Consider the following 19,118-nt stretch of genomic DNA (forward strand, 5'->3'; position numbering starts at 1 on the left):
ACTGTTTCTTATTGGGTTTAACTATATATTTTTGGCAACGATGCTACAATTGTAATGTTGTGAGTATATGATGTTAATATCATGTATTTATTATGTGATGAGTGTGCTTATATATTTCTGTGATATATATTCTTCTCTGTTTATATTGGTCTTTGATGAATACAGGTAAGCATAGGAGTTATGCTACATACATTGACCCCAATAACCGGTATGACAATCTTTCATTTTTTTTGTTTTCCTCAAACAGTGCTATAATGAGTGTCACAAAATGAGATATGCAATCACATTTTCCATTAACACTATCAAGGCGAGGCAGTTTATTATTGGCATGACCAATGTAGTAATGCAACCTACAAATGTTAATATCAAATTGGTTTTGCATGGCTGATTATTGATGACCAACGTGAGCATTGTTTATTGCCTCATAGCCTCATATTTCATTACTATAAATGTTGGTCCTTCTTTGCATATACCTGAATACTTTCAGATGCATATATGCATTTAGTTTTTAAGGTTGTATAGCTTGAGGCTTCTTGTCAACAGCAGTGAGGTTTTATCTGTTTTTGTTAACAGCCGTGAGGCTTTTTATTGATAGTACCCTACTAGTTTTCTTATTTTCAAAGATATATTTATCCTAGCAATGATCTGGTGAGGCATTCCCACAATTTATTGATCAAGGAAAATAATTGTTGAGATATGCAGCCAACATTGTAACTATGAGTTTACTGGTGTAGAATATTTGATGTTGTTGACAAAAATCTGAGCTAATTTGTCTCATATTTTGATCAATTGTGTCACATATATATGTAATTAAAATTTTAAATATCACATGATTTTTTTTCTACAAATGAGATTTTTGCATTATATTTTTAAAGTACAAATTGCAATTTTTACAACAACATGAAAATTGTAGAAAATCCCTAAGACAACAAGACATATTTTAAAATATTCAATTTTGACAATTTGTGAGCTTCAATTCTCTCCTTAAATGTTTTGCTTTCATATCTTTTTTATCTGGAAGACTGGAACAGATTGAAGAGAAACTTCATCTTTTTTTATCTTGACTTTTTTGATATCATGCTCATTTTTAGCCCAGGCAAAAAGTTTATATTGTCTATTTGGGTATCTGGCGCATCCCCAAAAGTATCTCCCCTTGTTCATTCCATTTTTGCATAACCTCAATGGTGTTTGTAGTTTACAAAAGCAACGTACCTTAGTTTCTTGAGACCCTTGGGATGAAAGCATAACTCAATATTACAATCTCTAGTAGAAAACAAAATCAATATTGGTTTGAAGCTAGTTCCATGTGCTACAATGCTTATATATATGCAACTTATATTGTTGTTTTTTTGGAACTTTGGCCATATATTACTGTTGGGATCATTAGTTCAAAATCAGGTTTGATATGTTAAAAAGTTTTTTGTTTTTTTATGGGTGGTAAGCTCACCCCGGTGATCTTAAACAAAATTTTCATTATGTTTATTGCCTACCAAACATAGGAAATTGAGGAAATAAAAAATGCTTATTAGAGTTCTTGTTTTTTGGATGTTGAAACAAACAAAAAAAAGGGGAAACAATACTTTACAGCCTGTGATTTCAAGGTGAAACAAACCAAAAAAATCAATTCCAAGAAACCCTCTGAAATGTACTAAAATGGTTTTTAGTTTGATTTTGTATGTTCCTTTTTTTTAAGGAAATGAAGCAAACACTTACACACACAATGCAAGCTGATCTTTGGTAGATTTTGGTCGCAAAAAGTTTCTACTCCAAAGGTATTTTGAGATGAGGAACCTGGTACGAATGTCTATGGTGTTGGTCAGCATTGTAGCACGAGTGTCCTACCTCATCTTGTAGTTGCTGCAAAATGATGATTGAAATAGAAACTTTTTTATATGAATTACAAAGAACTAACTCTTTGTTGTCCTCAACTGTATTGTTTCGGTGAAGAGAGAGCAAATTTCCTAAACTTCTGGGTTTTTTTGAGTTGGATCGAGTGAGTTCTCAATTTAATTCGACTTGTTGATGCTCCTAGATTGTCACTCCAGTTTTAAACAAGGAAGCTTTTTTATTATTAGAGGGTGTTGTTTAAGTCATTTGATCGCATGTGATTTTAGGAAGGTTAAGTGAAATTTATAAAGTCTACGGGGTTATTTCTAAGCGATGCAAAGTCAAGGGGGCTTTGTAAAATTTACCCAAAAATTAATTAAGAACAAAACTAACTTGTTCGCATCTGAAGATGAGGCAAACAACCGCTCGATAAACCCCCGTTAAAGCTTCCTTCACTTCTCCCGATACCCAGTCATGTCCACATCCTATCCCTTCACGAGAACCGAGGCCTTCGGACCCCAAGAAACCTCCCTTTCCACGCGCATTCGAAGCGAAATCTGCGACGGAAAGAGATTACCGAGCTCGGAGATCCTCGCCAAGGTCAAAGGCTCTGAGAAGAAGGTATAGAACGGCGGGGGCCCACGGCGGGGAGGCGTTTGATATCAGCCACAGGATTTGGGGGCTCGAGAAGAACGAGTCGAAGACGAGAAAGGTAAAGATTTGCTTTTTATCGCTGGCTTCTCCTTTTGAATGAAACTGAAATTGCGAAAGAGGGATGTGATGGAAGATGTCGGCAATCTTGATGATTTATGGATTCTTTATGCTGTTGCTCCCTTGGCTGTAGCTAAACTGCACCCAAGGTAGAAAACTAAGCTGAATTTGGGAGCTTGACCCTGTTCGCATTTGTTCAGTTATCTAAATGATCTTCAGTTTTGCTCAAACTATGTTCTAGATTATTTTACAAAGTCGGGCAAGAGTCTAAAGGCATTTTTGGTTTGATGGGCTTCAAATTGTCTTTTTTTTTTGGGATTCTCTTTCAGAGTAATGATGAAAATCACTTCAACTTACTTGTTTCTCAGAAACATTAAAGTTTGCCTGTTTTAGGCTTAAATATCAAGCAATGTCATTCTAGAAGAAAGGTCGTGCACATATGCATGCCTGCATACTTGATAAAAGGACCGTTAGAGCAACTCCAACGGCGCTGCAAAAATGGATTTTGCAGCCCCGTCGCAGTCCAACCGGGCTGCATCTCCGGCTGCAAAATGCAGCCGGAGGGAATGAGACTGCATATATGCAGTCTCTCTCCTGAATTTGCAGCTGGTTGCAAAGCAACTGTTCATTTTTCTTAAATAACAAATTTACCATTTTTATGATTTATAAACAATTACTTATTACTTCCATATCCTTTTTAATTAGTAACTAGTAATTTAAAATCAACATAAGTCTATTTCTACTAATTATTTTTAAATAAAAATTTTACAGTTAGAAAAAATGTCTTGTCGATACCTTCAAAATGAGACTAATATTGAATAATATTAATTGAAATATAAAATTCCAAGAACCAAGTAATTAAAAATAAAAATGTATTAGAAAATTACATGGAAGATAAACATACTAATATTAAAATACATCGAAACTTTAATTAAAAAAGTTACATCGCTGTGTTGGATTATCTCTGTGTTGGATTCTTCCCCACATTGGATTCCTTCCGTGTTGGAGTCTCCCCACATTGGATTCTCTCCGTGTTGGAGTCTCCCTGCACTGGATTCCTGCCAGCATAGAGTCTCCCCATATTAGATTCTTGCCAGCATTGGATTTCTTTCGTGTTAAAGACGCCCCACATTGGATTCCTTTCGTGTTGGAGACTCCTCATATTGGATTCTCCTGGTGTTGGAGACTCCCTATATTGGATTCTCTCTGTGTTGGAGACTCCCCACATTGGATTCATTTCGCGTTGGAGACTCTCCACATTGGAATCTCCTTGCATTGGTTTCTCCTCAGTAATGATTTCTATCCAAAGTATCTCTATAAATACTTGTACAATTTTCATATCTCCACCATAACTCTTCTTATTCTATATTCATAACTCTTTGCATTCCTCCATCATAATAGTATCATCCTCAACAACTTTATCTCTTTAGATTATGACATCCAGTCGCGGAAAATCTTTTTTACAAGAAGAAGACCAAATTTTATGCGCCACGTGGCTCGAAATTTCTCAAAACCCAGTCATGGGTTCTAATCAAAAGAAGGACAAGATGTGGGAACGAATTTCTGCTTTATTTCATGAAAGGATTTCCAATATTTGTACTCCTCAAAGGACTCCGAAGTCTCTCTCATGCCGAATGCAATTAATTATGAAGGCAATCAGTAAATTTCGGGGATGCATTCGACAAGTCGAGCGCCTAAATCCAAGCGGTGTTTCTGAGCTTGACATTGTAAGTATTTGAATAACAAAAAACTTGATTATTAACATATATTATCATGTTATTAATACTTGTTTCTTCCTCTCTTGTGATAGATTAAACGTGCTAGGATAATATTTGCAGAAGATCCAGAAGAGAGAAAGGGGTTTCTATTTGATCATGTTTGGTCAATTTTAAAAGATGCAAAGAAATGGGCAAATATAAGTGTCAGATCGCCTGCAACTTTCAAAACTGCAAAGCCCCGCTTATCTCAGGGATCAGATTCAAGTTCTCCTATCATCGACTTAAATGACGATAACGAGGGATATACTCATAATGACGACGATATGTCAACAAGTCGGCCGACAGTAAGGAAGAAAGAGAAGATGAGGAGGCGACAAGCAATTGAAAAGAACATCGACTTTGAAACTCTCAATAAAAATAATCAAGAAATTCTTGATGTTTTTAAAAAAAGTGATGGACAACGAGAAAATGATAGAATGATAATGCACCAGATTATGATGTTAAGGGCCGAAAACGATAAGAAAAAATTAGATCTTCAAAGGGAACGACAAGAAAGTAAAATTATGTTAATTAATCTTGATATTATTACCGATCCTTCGGAACGCGAGTATTTTCGAATTAAAAAACAAGAGATTTTAAATAGAAACACAACTGGAGGTTCTTCATCTGATATTCCTAATCCTGAATATAGTTATGCAGGAAGTCAATACAGAATACCTGACTACAGAAGTGGTGGATATGGAGGAAATGACTTGCCTGATTTTTAATTTTTCTTCATGTACTTTATTTTTATATGTAATGCCGCTGAATTTAATATATAAAATTTCATCACTTTCGGCAAATCGTAGCTCATTATGGAGTGAGAATACGACTTCAGAGTAGTTATGAAGATTGTTCCAAATATTATGCTATATTTTTTGGTTTTTAAAAGATTTTTTTGGAACTGCCTTTTCGGGCCAATTCCACCGGTACCCTGTTTCTAATTATTTTTCGGTTATCTCTAAAATGAACCACACATTATCTTTTTTTTTCCTTCGGTTTTATTTTTAAAGGCTATTATCTATTTCTTATTATCAATTCATTAAAGGTAATTTAATTTATTTAAATATATAATTATATTATATATTATAATTTTAGTATTAATTTATAATATATTTATATTTTAAATTAATTCATATAATTTTTTATCATTTTATATTTTTTATATTTTCAAAATTATTTAAAATATTATATAAATAATCATTTAATAATATATATTTTTAAATGGAGTTTCATATAAAGGGGTGGTTGGAGTGCTCCCTCTAAAACAGAATATGCTTGGGAATATTCTTTGGGGAGGCTGCAAAATGCAGCCTCCCCGATGGAGCTGCTCTTAGAGAGCTTTTGTTGAGCCCCTTGGCAAGAGCATGTGTTTTGCCAACTATACTCAAGCTTCTTCAGTTATGTAAGCTAGAGTAAAATTCGTTTTAAGGCATCTGAGATTTCTAAAAAGTGATGTTACTATATAATTATAAATTTACAATTATTCCGACAAGATTTATATTTGTAAAAAGGTGTATAATCGCATTATTAGCAATACTATCTGTTATAGCCTAAAAAATCAACTAGTGCTAAACTCCCTAGGGAAGCCGACATGTCTCACCCCTCGCCTAATCAGACGACTTGAGGCTGATATAACTCAAACTACCTACACTCGGTCTACTGTGTCAACCGACAACTTGCATAGTCGAGTCAAAAGGCGGTACTTGTAGACCACCTCACCCGATCAACCCTACGAGCAACCCGCACTTGGCCTACTGGATCAGCTGACAACTTGCGTAGCCGAGTTAAAATGCGGTGCTTCTCGGCCCTTGACCAAACAAAAAGAGAGACGATAGATAACTTGAACCCCTCGTCGGCCGATCGCTCTTGTATTCACTGCTCTGAGAAAATCATCATTACTCTAGTCTTCATATTCTTTATGACTCATCGGACCTAGTCAGCTCCAAGCACCTGCTGTCAGTCCCTCATTAAATGACCAGATGACTCCCTTTCTTTCGTGGCCGACACCTGAAAGGTATCTGCTGACTCAGCAGCCTGACTGGACTCAGTCGAAATTACCTTCATACCCATCTGATCTACTACAAAAGGGAACTACGTTGTATGAGTAACTCTCTGCTTTTTGGTAACTTTGAATAACTACCTATACAATTTGTCTCATTTTTCCACTCAAGATCAAGATACTGACTTGATCGTTGGAGGAACAATCGGAGAATCCAACTCCGCTCTCTTACGAGTTTTCATGTGCAGGGAAGAACATAGGGCTCTGGAACCAGTCATCTGAAGGAGTTTGAAGACCCTAAACGCTCCCATAACTCTAACATAAACCCCTTATTTGATAACTGGCATCAACCCTATCAAATATATTACTAGTAACTGACTTTCAGGTTATGAATTTGAAGTGAAAATGAGATTTTTAATGGATAAACTTGAGGAAAAACCCTCCTTGACTAGGCATTCTCGGATGATCCCCCTAACTTTCAAACTATGACAAAACCCTCCTTGAGTTGGGCTCTCATAAAGTCCCCTTCAACTATCAACATCTTTCAAAAAAACCCCTCAATGGTGTTAACCTCATATTTCACATGGGTGGGTAAAATTACGCAAAGAGATATTTCTACCAGTGAAAACTGTGATTGACACTTTTAGGGTTTTTTTTTTGTTTTCTAAGAAAAATTAAAAGTTGAAAGGGGTTTCCTGAGTACCTTAAAACTTAAGGGGAGTTTTATGTCATTTTAAAATCAAAGGGCCCCACTTTGATTAAGGTGGATCCACCAGTGGTTCAAATAGCTCTAACAAGCTTGAATAAGATTTTACTATTTTTATTTGTAAGTCACCTCTTAAGACCTACAAGCTTGAAAAACTTTTTGTATTACCTAAGATTTTGTGTTTCTTAGCATTATAGTCTTACACGTGTTGGAAGGAAATAACATTAATTCATGCACATGTAGATTCACAAGCAAAAATAAATTTATGGTGGTGTTTCCATATCATATTCGTATCTAGTTTTCAAGGATGTGTTGTATCTACGAAACTGTATTGTGTTGTCGCCTTACCATGTACATATGCCAGTGCAACCTAGCTCAGAAAAATATGCTGAGTTTATCTTGTTGGTATAAATTTGCACCTAAGAAACCAATGCAGTTTATTCACGTGAATACAACTTCATAAGTCTATTCCAATCATGTCGTGAAACACTCAATACTAAACACATAATCTTATATGAAAACAATAAAGTACTATCAAGGGAATTGATGTCTTTTAGAAACCTTGCAATATAATGCAAATATGATCTTCAACAATGGTACCCTGCAATTCTTGAAAATTTTAACGATGAATTGTAAGATTACATCTATATGTACGTCTTAGCATGTGAGTTTTGTGCATGCTTCTTGATGTTATTTATCTATAATATGACGCAAAAACAATGATGTTACAGCATTTTGGCCTCTCATTCTCGTATTTTATTTGTGTCAGATTGAGAAGCAGCTGGCCAAGCAGCAAGAGACCATGGAGCTTTCAAAAGATGCTTCCACATTACATCACAAGACAGAAAATAAGTGATGAACGGTCTAACCCTATGACATCTCCAAGGTAGGCATGTAACCGGGGTGCACCTTTTTTCCTCATAACATTCATCTCACCTATTTGATGAATACCACTAACTTGTTTGGAATCTTTCATCATTATTGTTAATTTTTTTCCCCCTGAAAATGGCATCGCGAGTTTCTTGAGTCTGTTTGTTCATACTTGTGCTAGCATAGCCCCCAGTTTTGCTAAATAAGTTTCAATAATTTAGTAGTATAAAATAAATGTATGCAAAGTTAGTTATTATTTATGATTTCAAATTATGTCAGACCTTGTTTTATCCTAATTTTTCAAGAAACTTCTGTGGTAAGATGTCATGTAGGTCTCCTTGGTTTATATTTTGTTGCAAAATAGATGTCATACCGATTCATCCTTTTCTGAGTTAATGATTTAATGATTCAGGAAGCAGAAGAAAATGACAGAATAGTAGACAAATCTTAAAAATTTTAGGCTGTTTAGGAAAAAATGTGCCTAGTCGCCAAAATTGAAAACTTTATGACTAAGCCCGTCATTTTTTGGGCTTGTATATAGGCTCCAACAGTGAACTTTTCAAGTGTTTAGGTCCCTTATACAGTGCCAATTCGACAGTGAGAAAAATACCAATCTCCTCTCGAAAATACCCCTCATAATGGCCCCTGTCACATCTGATTGTAACTGTAACCTAAGTTGCATGGAAAGGGTATAGGTACGGCTGCCAGTACAGGTATGAAGACGAAAGACGTTAAGTTTGTAAAAGATAGGTTATGGGGACACGACGATATAAATATTTATATACATATACATATATTATATATCGAAATCAATAATTTACATGAGGTCAATATAGTTTTTTCATTAATGTGTTATGAGAATTAAAATTCCTATAATATTTTTATGTTTCTTTTGTTATATGGATTATAAATTGGAAAACTATCTTTTTGAAATAGACACCCAAAGGACTATAGTTCGAAACCCGACCCATGTTGAACAAGTTTTAGGAAGTGGATGTGAGGTGTAGGATATGCGTCTAAGAAGTGTATTGGAAATGTTTTGACTTAAAACATATAATGCATAAGTGAGTACATGCCTGAATAAATGTATTTGTATATGCAAGAAGTGTCCGAGGAGTTTGGATACAGATATAGGTATGGGTACGACTTTAGTTAGGAGTACCCAGATAACAGAGACCACGGCCTTTGTTACCTGTGCGGCCCAAATTTGAAGTAACCCCCTCTCTCTCCCTCCCTCCCTCCCTCTCTCTCTAACTTTAACAGTTAACAAAAGTTTCCTTTCTTCTTCTATCTTCCCCCTCTCCTCAAACTAGGTTTCAGGTTTTGATTGTTAAATAATGGCCGATGACCATAGTCCTCACTAGGAAATTTCCAATTTGCGTAGTGAAAAATGAACAAGGATGATTTTGAAGTTAATCATTGCTTATCATGAGCGGATGAGGTTTCGGTTGATGATGTTAGAGAAGTCGTGAGTGAAATTCAAAATTCGGAAGTCCCTCATTGGATGTTAAGTTTATAGAATAACTATTAAGTTTAGAGTTTAGACAAAACATGGTATTTCTAAACGTTGACGTTTCAGATTAACCATTGATTGTTAAGTTTAGATTATGACTGTTATTAATATAAGTTACATGTTATAGTTAATATGTTATTATTAAGTTTCAGTCTTAGGTGTTACTTCTCTTAATTTCTTAAATCCTGATTATGTTTGAATGTTTTACAGATCAAAGATTAATGCCCCAGCTGAAATAAAAGGTTGACGGCCAGTTTCTGTGCATATTATGTTTTATGAAAAATATTGCTCCCAAGGATGCACAAAAGGCACTGGAATGCGTACGATGGTTGCACGTTTGTCCATTATGTGCTATTTGGCCCCCTAGGAGTTGATCGTCCAACTCTTGAATTGTGCTTGAGAAACTATAATAAAAATCTTGAAAATTTTCAGTTTAAAGATGCTAAAACTAGAAAAAAGATGGATTGCACATTTGACCTGGATTGGGTGCACAACCATACTGGTTTTGTAACTGATGGGGAAATAATACATAGAAATAGAGATCCAAATAACCGTATTTGGAAGATGAACTTCGCTAATAAGCAGGCTGCTGGAAAAAATGGCCGAAGGTATGTCGACGGGCTTCTAGAAATGCTTGTGGATTCAAAGTCGCATAAGGATGTTGAGGACTTTGTTCTGCTACAAATTTTGTATCAGTGCTCAATGATATGGTGCCCTAGTAGTGTGCAAGGCGTTCCTAGGCATTTATTCAAGTATGTTGGCAGCATCAAAAGAGTGAAGAGTGTTGCGTGGGGAAGGTTCATTTTTTCTGAAATCAAGGAAGGCATTGATATTGCTCTGGTTGGATTGAAAGAACCAGGAGTTACATATGTGCCTGGATGTATGCCACTCATTCCTGTAAGTAAAAATATTAGTTGTTAAAATTACTTAAAAAATTTAGTTGTTAAAATTACAAATACATGTTAATCTTATTCGTTAAATGTTTGATTTATTCTAAACGTGTTAATTTGTTGATGTTAATTTTATACTTTTGACTATTAATTGTGAAATTTTGATTCTTATGTGTTAACCTTATTCATAGCTTTGGTACTATGAGATGACCGGCATAAAGAAGTATGCCATTAGCAATAGCAAGAAGCCTCCGCTTACGAATTGGGTTTTGATGGGTGAGAAGTCTGGATCTCTCAGAACGAAGACTATTATTTCGAAGGCAGAGAAAGCCGGCATAGTATTTGTAGAAAAACCAATAGCTAAAGCTGGTACTTTGAAAGAGAAATACCCATTGACGAAAGATGACGTTTCCCACCGTAAGAGAAAAACAAACACAGAACTCTTCGTGAGGAAGGACAATGCGCAATCTCCAACCAAAAAAGCTGGTGAAAGCATGACCGATAGAAGAGCAAAGTCAGAGGATAAAGGGGAAAAAGACGCGATTAGCTCTGTAAGCTATATAATATTAGTTTTAAAATCGGTCATGTTAATCTTAGGCCTTAGATGTAAACCTTAGATGGTAGCTGTTAATTTTATGACATAGTTATTAATCTTTCAAAGTAGTTGTTAACTTTATATAATAGATATTAATTATAAACAATACATGTTAGAGCTACAAGCCACATGTTAGACTTAGAAAATTAGATGTTATTTTGAATGTTTTATGTTAGGATTTTAAAATAATTCATGTTTACTAATCAATTTTCAATCTAAATTTTGCAGATTGTTGCAAAGATCGAGGAGGCTATTTCAAGGGAAGATGAGATAGAGAAATTACCCATTGAAGAGCAGCTTGTTTTTTGGAGGAATGCTGCTAAGATCAATCAAAGAATATTTGAAGTCACGATGAGGGAGACGACATTACTCTACGATGCCTATGGGAAAGAAGTACACAATCTTAACAAGAGATTGAAGGTTTTTTATGCCAAATCTGATGTTATCGCACCGGAAGATATAAAGGAGAAAATCAATAATAAAATTGCAAGAAAGCAAGGAGGTACAACATGTTAAACGTTAACAGTCAACAGATAATTTTAACTTACAAGCTATAACTTTAACTTGCAATTTAAGATTCTAACATCTAATATTCATCTTATACATCAACATAATAAATGAAAGAAATTTGGGATCTTATCTATGTTCGTGCAGTAAAGGAGGGAAGCATAAAAAATATCCCACAATGAAAGAGGGAGGCATAAAAAATTCCCTCCATAATTGCCATCATATTGCATTAAATGCAATTTCATTTAGCAAGAAGAGAGGCGGCTTTTTTAGGTAGCCAGGGATTTGCGTTGAGAGTCTCATGTGACTAGGCACCTCAATTTTTCCTTTTTTTTAATGTTATTCCTTTCTATTTATTTGTTCCCGAACAGGTCATAATGCTAAGTTCTGATACCTTCAAAATTTTTGGCAGGTCCCAACCTAGTTCTGGTCAACTCACATCGCAGCACACTCAACAATGGAATGCTAGGGGACCCCGAGCTCCAGTTGCTGCATCATTTCCTGCACCTCTTTTGTAAATATATTGTATCTATATGCACCACCTCCTATGTTCCAATATCGACCGCCTTACCTGGTGAAATACCCCTTTAACCCTAGGTATCATCCTATTGTTCGAGACTCACAATCCTCACGATATTATGCTCAGTTGGCAGTCTTCTGGAAATTTTGGATGGTTTGTAGCTCAGGACAACAGTTCTGATGAAGGTCTATGACTTAGGATGTTAAATGAGTGGGTTTGGGTATTAAATAAGCGGGTCATAAATGGGTGAGCATATTTTACTCATTTGCTCATTTATGACTCATTTAACATTTTTTAAGATTAATGCCTCAAGGACCCAAAATATGGGACCAATGGGTGGGACAAGTGATGTGTCCCTCCTCTATTGGATAATGAGTTGGCATGACCAACTCATTGCCAACTCATTATCCAATAGGGGAGGAACACATCACTAGTCCCACCTATTGGTCCCATATTTTAGGTCCCCGTAGCAGCGCTCATTTTTTAAATAGGTGGGTTTTTACCCGCCCATTTAATAAACGGACCACCATTTACCCATTTAGCTATAGTATATTGTATATAATACTTTTGGGGTGTTTTTTATAAATTTTTAGGGGGCTTGTTGCAAACAATTGGGGGTTTTTATTAACTTTTGGGGGTTTTTTGCAAACTTTTTGGGGACTTTTAGCAAATCTTCAATAAACAATAAACAAAAAAATTGTACATGTTTCCTACAGCTGGATCACATAAATGAACATGAAGATAAATCAGTCAAGATTAGAGTACAATTAAAAGAAGAGAAGCAGTCTTTTAGCAAATCTTCACAAAAACATGTGACATTGGCCTAGCATGCTCATGAAGAGCTAAGATAGTACATAAGTATCGATTTAGAGTAAGACATGTTGAAAGTTCCCAAGAGAATAATCAGTGGGGAACAAGCCAATCTCAGTTAGCTATTACATATTCATAGAGTTGGAACTGTCTGTATTTGACCAAATCTTTCATGCAAACAAGGGATCAATAAGCACAAGAGAAAAATATGTGTGAAGTTTACAGCCCCTATTGATCAATTTGATTTTGACTAGACCCCCTGCTCAGAAAGTGCTGCACAAAAAGTGAAATTAACCTCAGATTTGCGAACCAAAAACCAAAAGAAAAAAAAAATGAAATTAACCTTAGATTTCCTAATCAAATCCATGATTGAAAATCTTACCTTAATCACTTTCGCCTTCCGATTTAGAAACCTCTAGATTATTGAAATCATGTACTAATAAATTTTCTTCTTCAATGTCTGCCAGAGCTGCATTTAATAAGAAAAAATAATATTAATATTCTGTGATAAAATATGTAGTCCACAACAATACAAAAAAGCAATAAAAAAAAGAAGGCAGCTCATAAGGAATCCCGTCTAACCAAGAACCAATGCAAATTTGAGCTTCAGCATTCTCCAGAAGAAGACAATTTCGATACTTATCAAACACACGACCCGCAATGCTGAAAGCCGATTCAGAGGCCACCGAAGTAATAGGAATACTCAATATATCTCGAGTCATCATCAACAACTAAGGACGCTTCTCGCATTCGCCTTTCCAATACTCGAGAACATTCAAATGATCATTTTTCTTCTAACTGACTAATTTTTCATCTAGATACTCTTCTAACTGAGACTTGGACCCACTAACTGAATATAGTTGACTCTCAAACTGTTCAAACTCAACCATCTCATCATTAGGAACATCTCCAAAGTTCTTTGACTCTCAAACTGTTCAAACTCAACCATCTCATCATTAGGAACATCTCCAAAGTTCTCTTCACCACTACTCTCAGCTACATATGTACCTAGAGAGTTCTCTTCACCACTACTCTCAGCTACATATGTACCTAGAGATGCTCGCTCATATTCTTTGTAAAGACTTATCAGTTTCTCTAAGATAGTCAACACATAATCAGAACTAACTCCCAATTTCTCAAAACAAAACTCTATATACTTCACATTGTATCGGGGGTCTAAAATGACTGCAAATGACAAAATAACACAGTAACATTCCCAATATTTATCAACTTTTATTTTCATATCATTTACCATGGATTTTATATCTTGATCATCACTTTTCATCTCCTCCATTATGCATTTTTGAATGTGAAACACTCCACCAAAATATAAGTTGGCAGTTGGATATTTACTTCCAGAAAAAAGAGTGGACACTTCATAAAAAGGTTTTACAAACTTTGCAATTTTTTCAACATTTACCCATTCTTCACTTGATAGCAAAAAAGTAAAATTTGGATCAATCAACTCCAAGTGCTCAAATGCCCGACAAAAGTTCAAAACACTCTCCAACGTTAGAAACATAGAATTCCACATGTTGGACACATCCTGCTGTGCTGAATTTTTTTCGCTTTACCTGAACAAGTTTGTGCAATGCACTGTGCAAACTTCATTTTTCTTCCAGGAAGACTCTTCGCATACTTGATGCATTCTCTTATCTTAGGTGAGATGTTGGGGCAAAAAGGGATATGCACAACCATTTCTAGACCCGAATACAACAGGACCAATTATACTCCAAGGAGTGACCTATGCATCAGGAGGTGGAGGAATTCTGAATGGCACAGGGAGAATTTTTGTATGCATCAATCTAATTCTTATTTTTATTTACATAAAATTTTCAATCATAATCATTATTAATATTTAATTCCCATGTTTTGTCTCAGATCAATAGGCTTGGGATGGACATTCAAGTTGATTACTTCAATATCACAAGAAAACAGATTGATGGATTGTTCCATAACTACAAATGATTCTTGCCATTCTAAATTACTTTCTAGGCGAACTAGGAGATTCTCAGCAATGGAGTCGACGAATTGATCCTTGCCTCTCATCAACCATGCAGCTCGATCTCTCTAAAACACACAATGATTATTAACAGAAAAGATCGTATTTTTAGTGAAAATTTTAGGAATAAAGAGGGAAGAGACATGTTTCCTTTTGAGATCTCAATTGAAGACTTTGAGTCGAGAGCTTTGGAATTCCTTTTGAGATCTCAGGGACCGGCGTGCTGACGTAGGACACGCCGACGATGGGCGTGGCGATGACTTCGACGAAAGAGGCGAAGCTGGGGAGGAGGCGGCTTCGGAGGCTCTGGGTTCAAGAGGCGGTGAGCCAGTGGAGGAGGAGGTGGAGGAGGAGGAATTGGGGTCGGGATGATGAGGAGCTCAGCTGTCGAGAGAAAGATTTAGCTATTTAGGCTACGTTTGGCAAAGGGTTAAGGAAGATGGATTAGGAAAAATGGTTAACTTAGTTAATCCATCGTGAAGGGTTAAAAATATTCTTATTCTGTTTGGATTCGATAGTTAAGACAAGAGGTTAAGTCTTTTGTGTTTGGAAAATGAAGAAGGGCTAAGGAGATTAATCTCATTATTTTTTTAAAAAAATACCACTTTCGAGTTATTTACCTTCTAAGCAATTTCAAAGATTTGAAGCGCTAATATGAAATTCGGTTGAGACACGAGGGATTAATATCTTTTTTGAAATAACGCTAAAATGTCGATTTGGTATTATACAAAATATCCTAGTTATGATTAGTAGTCTCATGTTTACTCGTATAGAATCACAAACTCCGAGGTCACATGTGTAATAACAGATAACTCATTGTACCTGAATGTAAGTAAAAGTTTCAAAGGGGGCAATTTGGATCATCTCTTCTTCTGCGTAGCCAATTTGTGATTTATGTTTTTTTTTCTGGAAAACAAAATGATTGCTGATATATTGTGCAATGTCAAAATATCACATCACTTTCACCAATATAACCAGTGAATTGCAACTGGTTAGGTCATGGTTTCTGTACAACACTCTTCTGTTTGTTAGTTGGAGAATTAATGTCAGAAATCAACAGCAAAAGGAGAAAATTATTATTTCACTTTGATCATATAATGTCACTCCACAAGCACTGAGCATACAATGTCTTTGCAAAAATTAAGGTTCCAGTTCCTCAGAACTTCTCTATTCCATATTGGACACTTCTTCCTTGGTAAAAGAACTTGCATGCGATGAGCTCGGTTCTGTATACCATTGATTCTCTGGGCGAGTGAGAAAGGAGGCCTCTACATCAGATAATAATAAAAATTTGTTAGACACAAAAACAATACAACATCAACACCAAACGCTTTATCCCAAATTTTCAGGTTCGATTACCTAAACTCTATTCTTCAATTACATTCCATTATGATTAATCTCCTCGGTTAAGTTAACTATATCATTAGATCTTTCTTAATTCCTTCCAATCAACCTCTCTTAAAGCATGTGTATAGCCCGTCGTTAATAATCGTAAGAAATTCTCAACATCGTTAATAATCGTAAGAAATTCTCAACTTCATATTTACCTCGGCACAATGCATGAATTCAATCACCTGGCTAATTAAGTTACTAACTACATTATCTAGTTGAAGAAGAGAAAGCAGTTAACAATTTTATCTAGAGCAATGATAAATACAATACACTGTCCCAAAGTACTCTCCTTCACTACTAAAATTTTGATGGCAATCCAAGTGGAAGATCACCACACTTAATGTAGTTGTGTAAACTAGTCCGGAGAGTGTAGTTTTGATGGCAATCCAAAATACATGAAAACAGCATTATACTCTCCACGACTAGCTGCAAGCACACGTTGTTTCAACCTTTAGATATGGCACAACTTCAAAAGCAGGAGACTCTACCGAGGAACAATTAAACAAATAAAAAACACCTTTAACAAAGAACATTAATATAAGAGCACACACAATACGAAGGTTGAACAATTTCAAAGAACATCTGATGCCATACCTAAATCATTCACACAAACTTGTATCATAATACCACGGTGACTATCATGAAATTTGGCATCGGTCATGTATCATAATATGCCTGATACTACTAGTTAAACTTGTCAGAAAATTATGTCATGTACTTAACAGTTACTGTACATAAAACTTAAAACCAATCATACTGGGTCTTTTTTTAAGTCTGATATCAAGTTCAATAGGAAAGAAAGATAGACATTCAATTTTGGAGCTCTACGACATGGCTCCTGGCTACTGTCAACCAGTATTGTAAAATACACTTAACACAGATGTTTTAGTGAGCTTATAGGCCCTAACTTCTGCCAGCTAGCTTGTTTAAGCAGGTCACTTACAATTGAGAAACTATTTGCTACATCTTATATCTTTATTGTATTTTCTAATATACAAATCTTACATGACTATTTTACCACCAGATTATTCATATACCAAATTTTCTCAGTAAAAGAAACATGCAGATGTATTTTCTCTTCGAAACCAATTTGGACACAAACCTGAGAAATGTAAATTTTTCGTCCTTTAATACTGGAGTATATTACACCAAGTTTGTCAGTTTTACCTCCTTTTCACTCAACCTTGCGCATCTGTTGGTTTCAACAGTTTGTTAATAATGAGCAAGATCACTACTTAATATGAATCCTATCTAAAATATTCCTAAAGAAAAATAAGATGTATTAGTTTCCCACAGCCTCGTAGAAAATTTATAAACTTCTTAAACTTATCAAGTTTGACAGTCATTGCATGTGAACTACCATCTTCTTGAAATCAAAATAACTTGATGCAATTTCTACATGCCATACATATATGTTCTAAGAAAATTATGAAATCAAAATAACTTGATGCAATTTCTACATGCCATACATATATGTTCTAAGAAAATTAAGGAACAACAATCCAAACTTTTTAGATATTCAAAAACTACATGCCATACATATATGTTCTAAGAAAATTAAGGAACAACAATCCAAACTTTTTAGATATTCAAAAATTTTCACCAGCGAACAATTGATTTCTTCAGGAAAAAACACACAAAACTACAATTTTACAATTTGAAGTACCTGAAGCGATAACATATTCACCATCAGGGGTCACCTTCACTTTGATCGTCGTAGTCTCAAATCTTAAATCTTGGATTATATCAACCCTCCGCTGGTAACCTAATGATCAATGTTCCAATAAAAATCCAAGTCAATTGAAAATCATAAACTGGATGAACAAATACAACCAAAAATTCAAATTAGGAAGTAGAGTGAAGAAACGGACCTTTGTCTTTGCGGGGGGAGCAAGGCGGCGGGGTTTTGCTGGCCGGAGATTGAGTAAGGTCGTCGAGGTCCCCACCGACCTCGAAGGTGAGCTCGGGGTGGAGGTTCCGGAGGTTGTAAGCTAGGGTTAGGATTTGGACATGGTGCAATTAGGAGGAAGCGGGAGAGAGAGAAGGGCGAACGAAGAGGTGGGCGGAGGGGTGGGCGGAGAGGTGGGTAGAGGGAAAGAACATGTGGAGAACATGTGGGAATTTTTTTACAAGATCTCTCACCAGATTTAGCTCTCGTGGGGTATTTCCCTCTCCACGGAACCTGAGTGTTTTACGCTAAGACTTAAATAGTTATTGTTAACTGTTAGTTTTAAGGATAAATTTTTAAAAGGAATATTTTTTCAATTTTATATAGGGCCTGTTTGGTTCGCTTTTTATCTCTGTGGAACCCCTTTTCACCGCCTCCACGTCAGGCCACGTTGGATAAAACGTTTCCGTCGGTTTATTTTCCCCACTTTGTTTCGCTAGGGCTTCACAAGCGAAACTCAAGCAAAACCGCCGCCACATCGGATTTCCTCCTCTCCCTCAATTCCTTCCTTCCCCTCGTGAAATCGATGGAAACAAGAGCCACGTCGGCTGTTTGGTTTCCTCGTTGATTTCTTCGACGTGCTATACTTACCTCCGCGCTCTCCTCCCGCCAGAAACTCCCGCGACCCTCTTTGTCCCTGTATTCGGATCTGATCATTTTCGACAATAATCAGATCTGATCATTGCCGACGTTGTAGCTTCATAAATCAAGGTAAAAATTCATCTTTTTTAATTTTCTTATTATTAGTTTAATTTACAACAATGATCTGAGAATTTGGGGGGGTGGGGGGTCTGATTTACGCATTTTTTTTGATTATCTCTACATTTTTGGTGATTTTCCTTTTATTTTTGAGATTTTACAGATAAGAAAATGTTCAAATTTCGTATAATTTCTTAGATTTTAGAATTAATTTTTGTTGTTTTAGCATTATTATTGGGAATGTATTACGGATTTATTTTTCTAGGTGACACATATCAGATTTAATTGCTAATAAATATCTGGATGTGTTGAAAAAATTTTAATCTGTGATGAGGAGCTTGTGACTGTAGCAGTGAGAATCCCCCATGA

At 35.7% G+C, this 19,118-nt stretch overlaps 2 protein-coding genes across 2 annotated transcripts; both read left to right on the top strand.

The window, feature by feature from the left end:
- Window positions 2,411-12,063, top strand: LOC109833385. The gene is made up of 6 exons (XM_020401036.1): window positions 2,411-2,539; window positions 7,773-7,889; window positions 9,597-10,283; window positions 10,468-10,827; window positions 11,100-11,373; window positions 11,791-12,063. The coding sequence occupies exons 3-6, from the start codon at window positions 9,684-9,686 to the stop codon at window positions 11,967-11,969; spliced, it is 1,413 nt and encodes a 470-aa protein (XP_020256625.1). The 5' UTR covers window positions 2,411-2,539; window positions 7,773-7,889; window positions 9,597-9,683; the 3' UTR covers window positions 11,970-12,063.
- Window positions 4,059-5,023, top strand: LOC109834775 (glutathione S-transferase T3-like). The gene is made up of 2 exons (XM_020402793.1): window positions 4,059-4,265; window positions 4,349-5,023. Exons 1-2 carry the CDS (start codon window positions 4,059-4,061, stop codon window positions 5,021-5,023), a joined length of 882 nt encoding a protein of 293 aa, XP_020258382.1.

The sequence above is a fragment of the Asparagus officinalis genome, chromosome 3 (assembly GCF_001876935.1).
Source record: "Asparagus officinalis chromosome 3, Aspof.V1, whole genome shotgun sequence".
NCBI lineage: Eukaryota > Viridiplantae > Streptophyta > Magnoliopsida > Asparagales > Asparagaceae > Asparagus > Asparagus officinalis.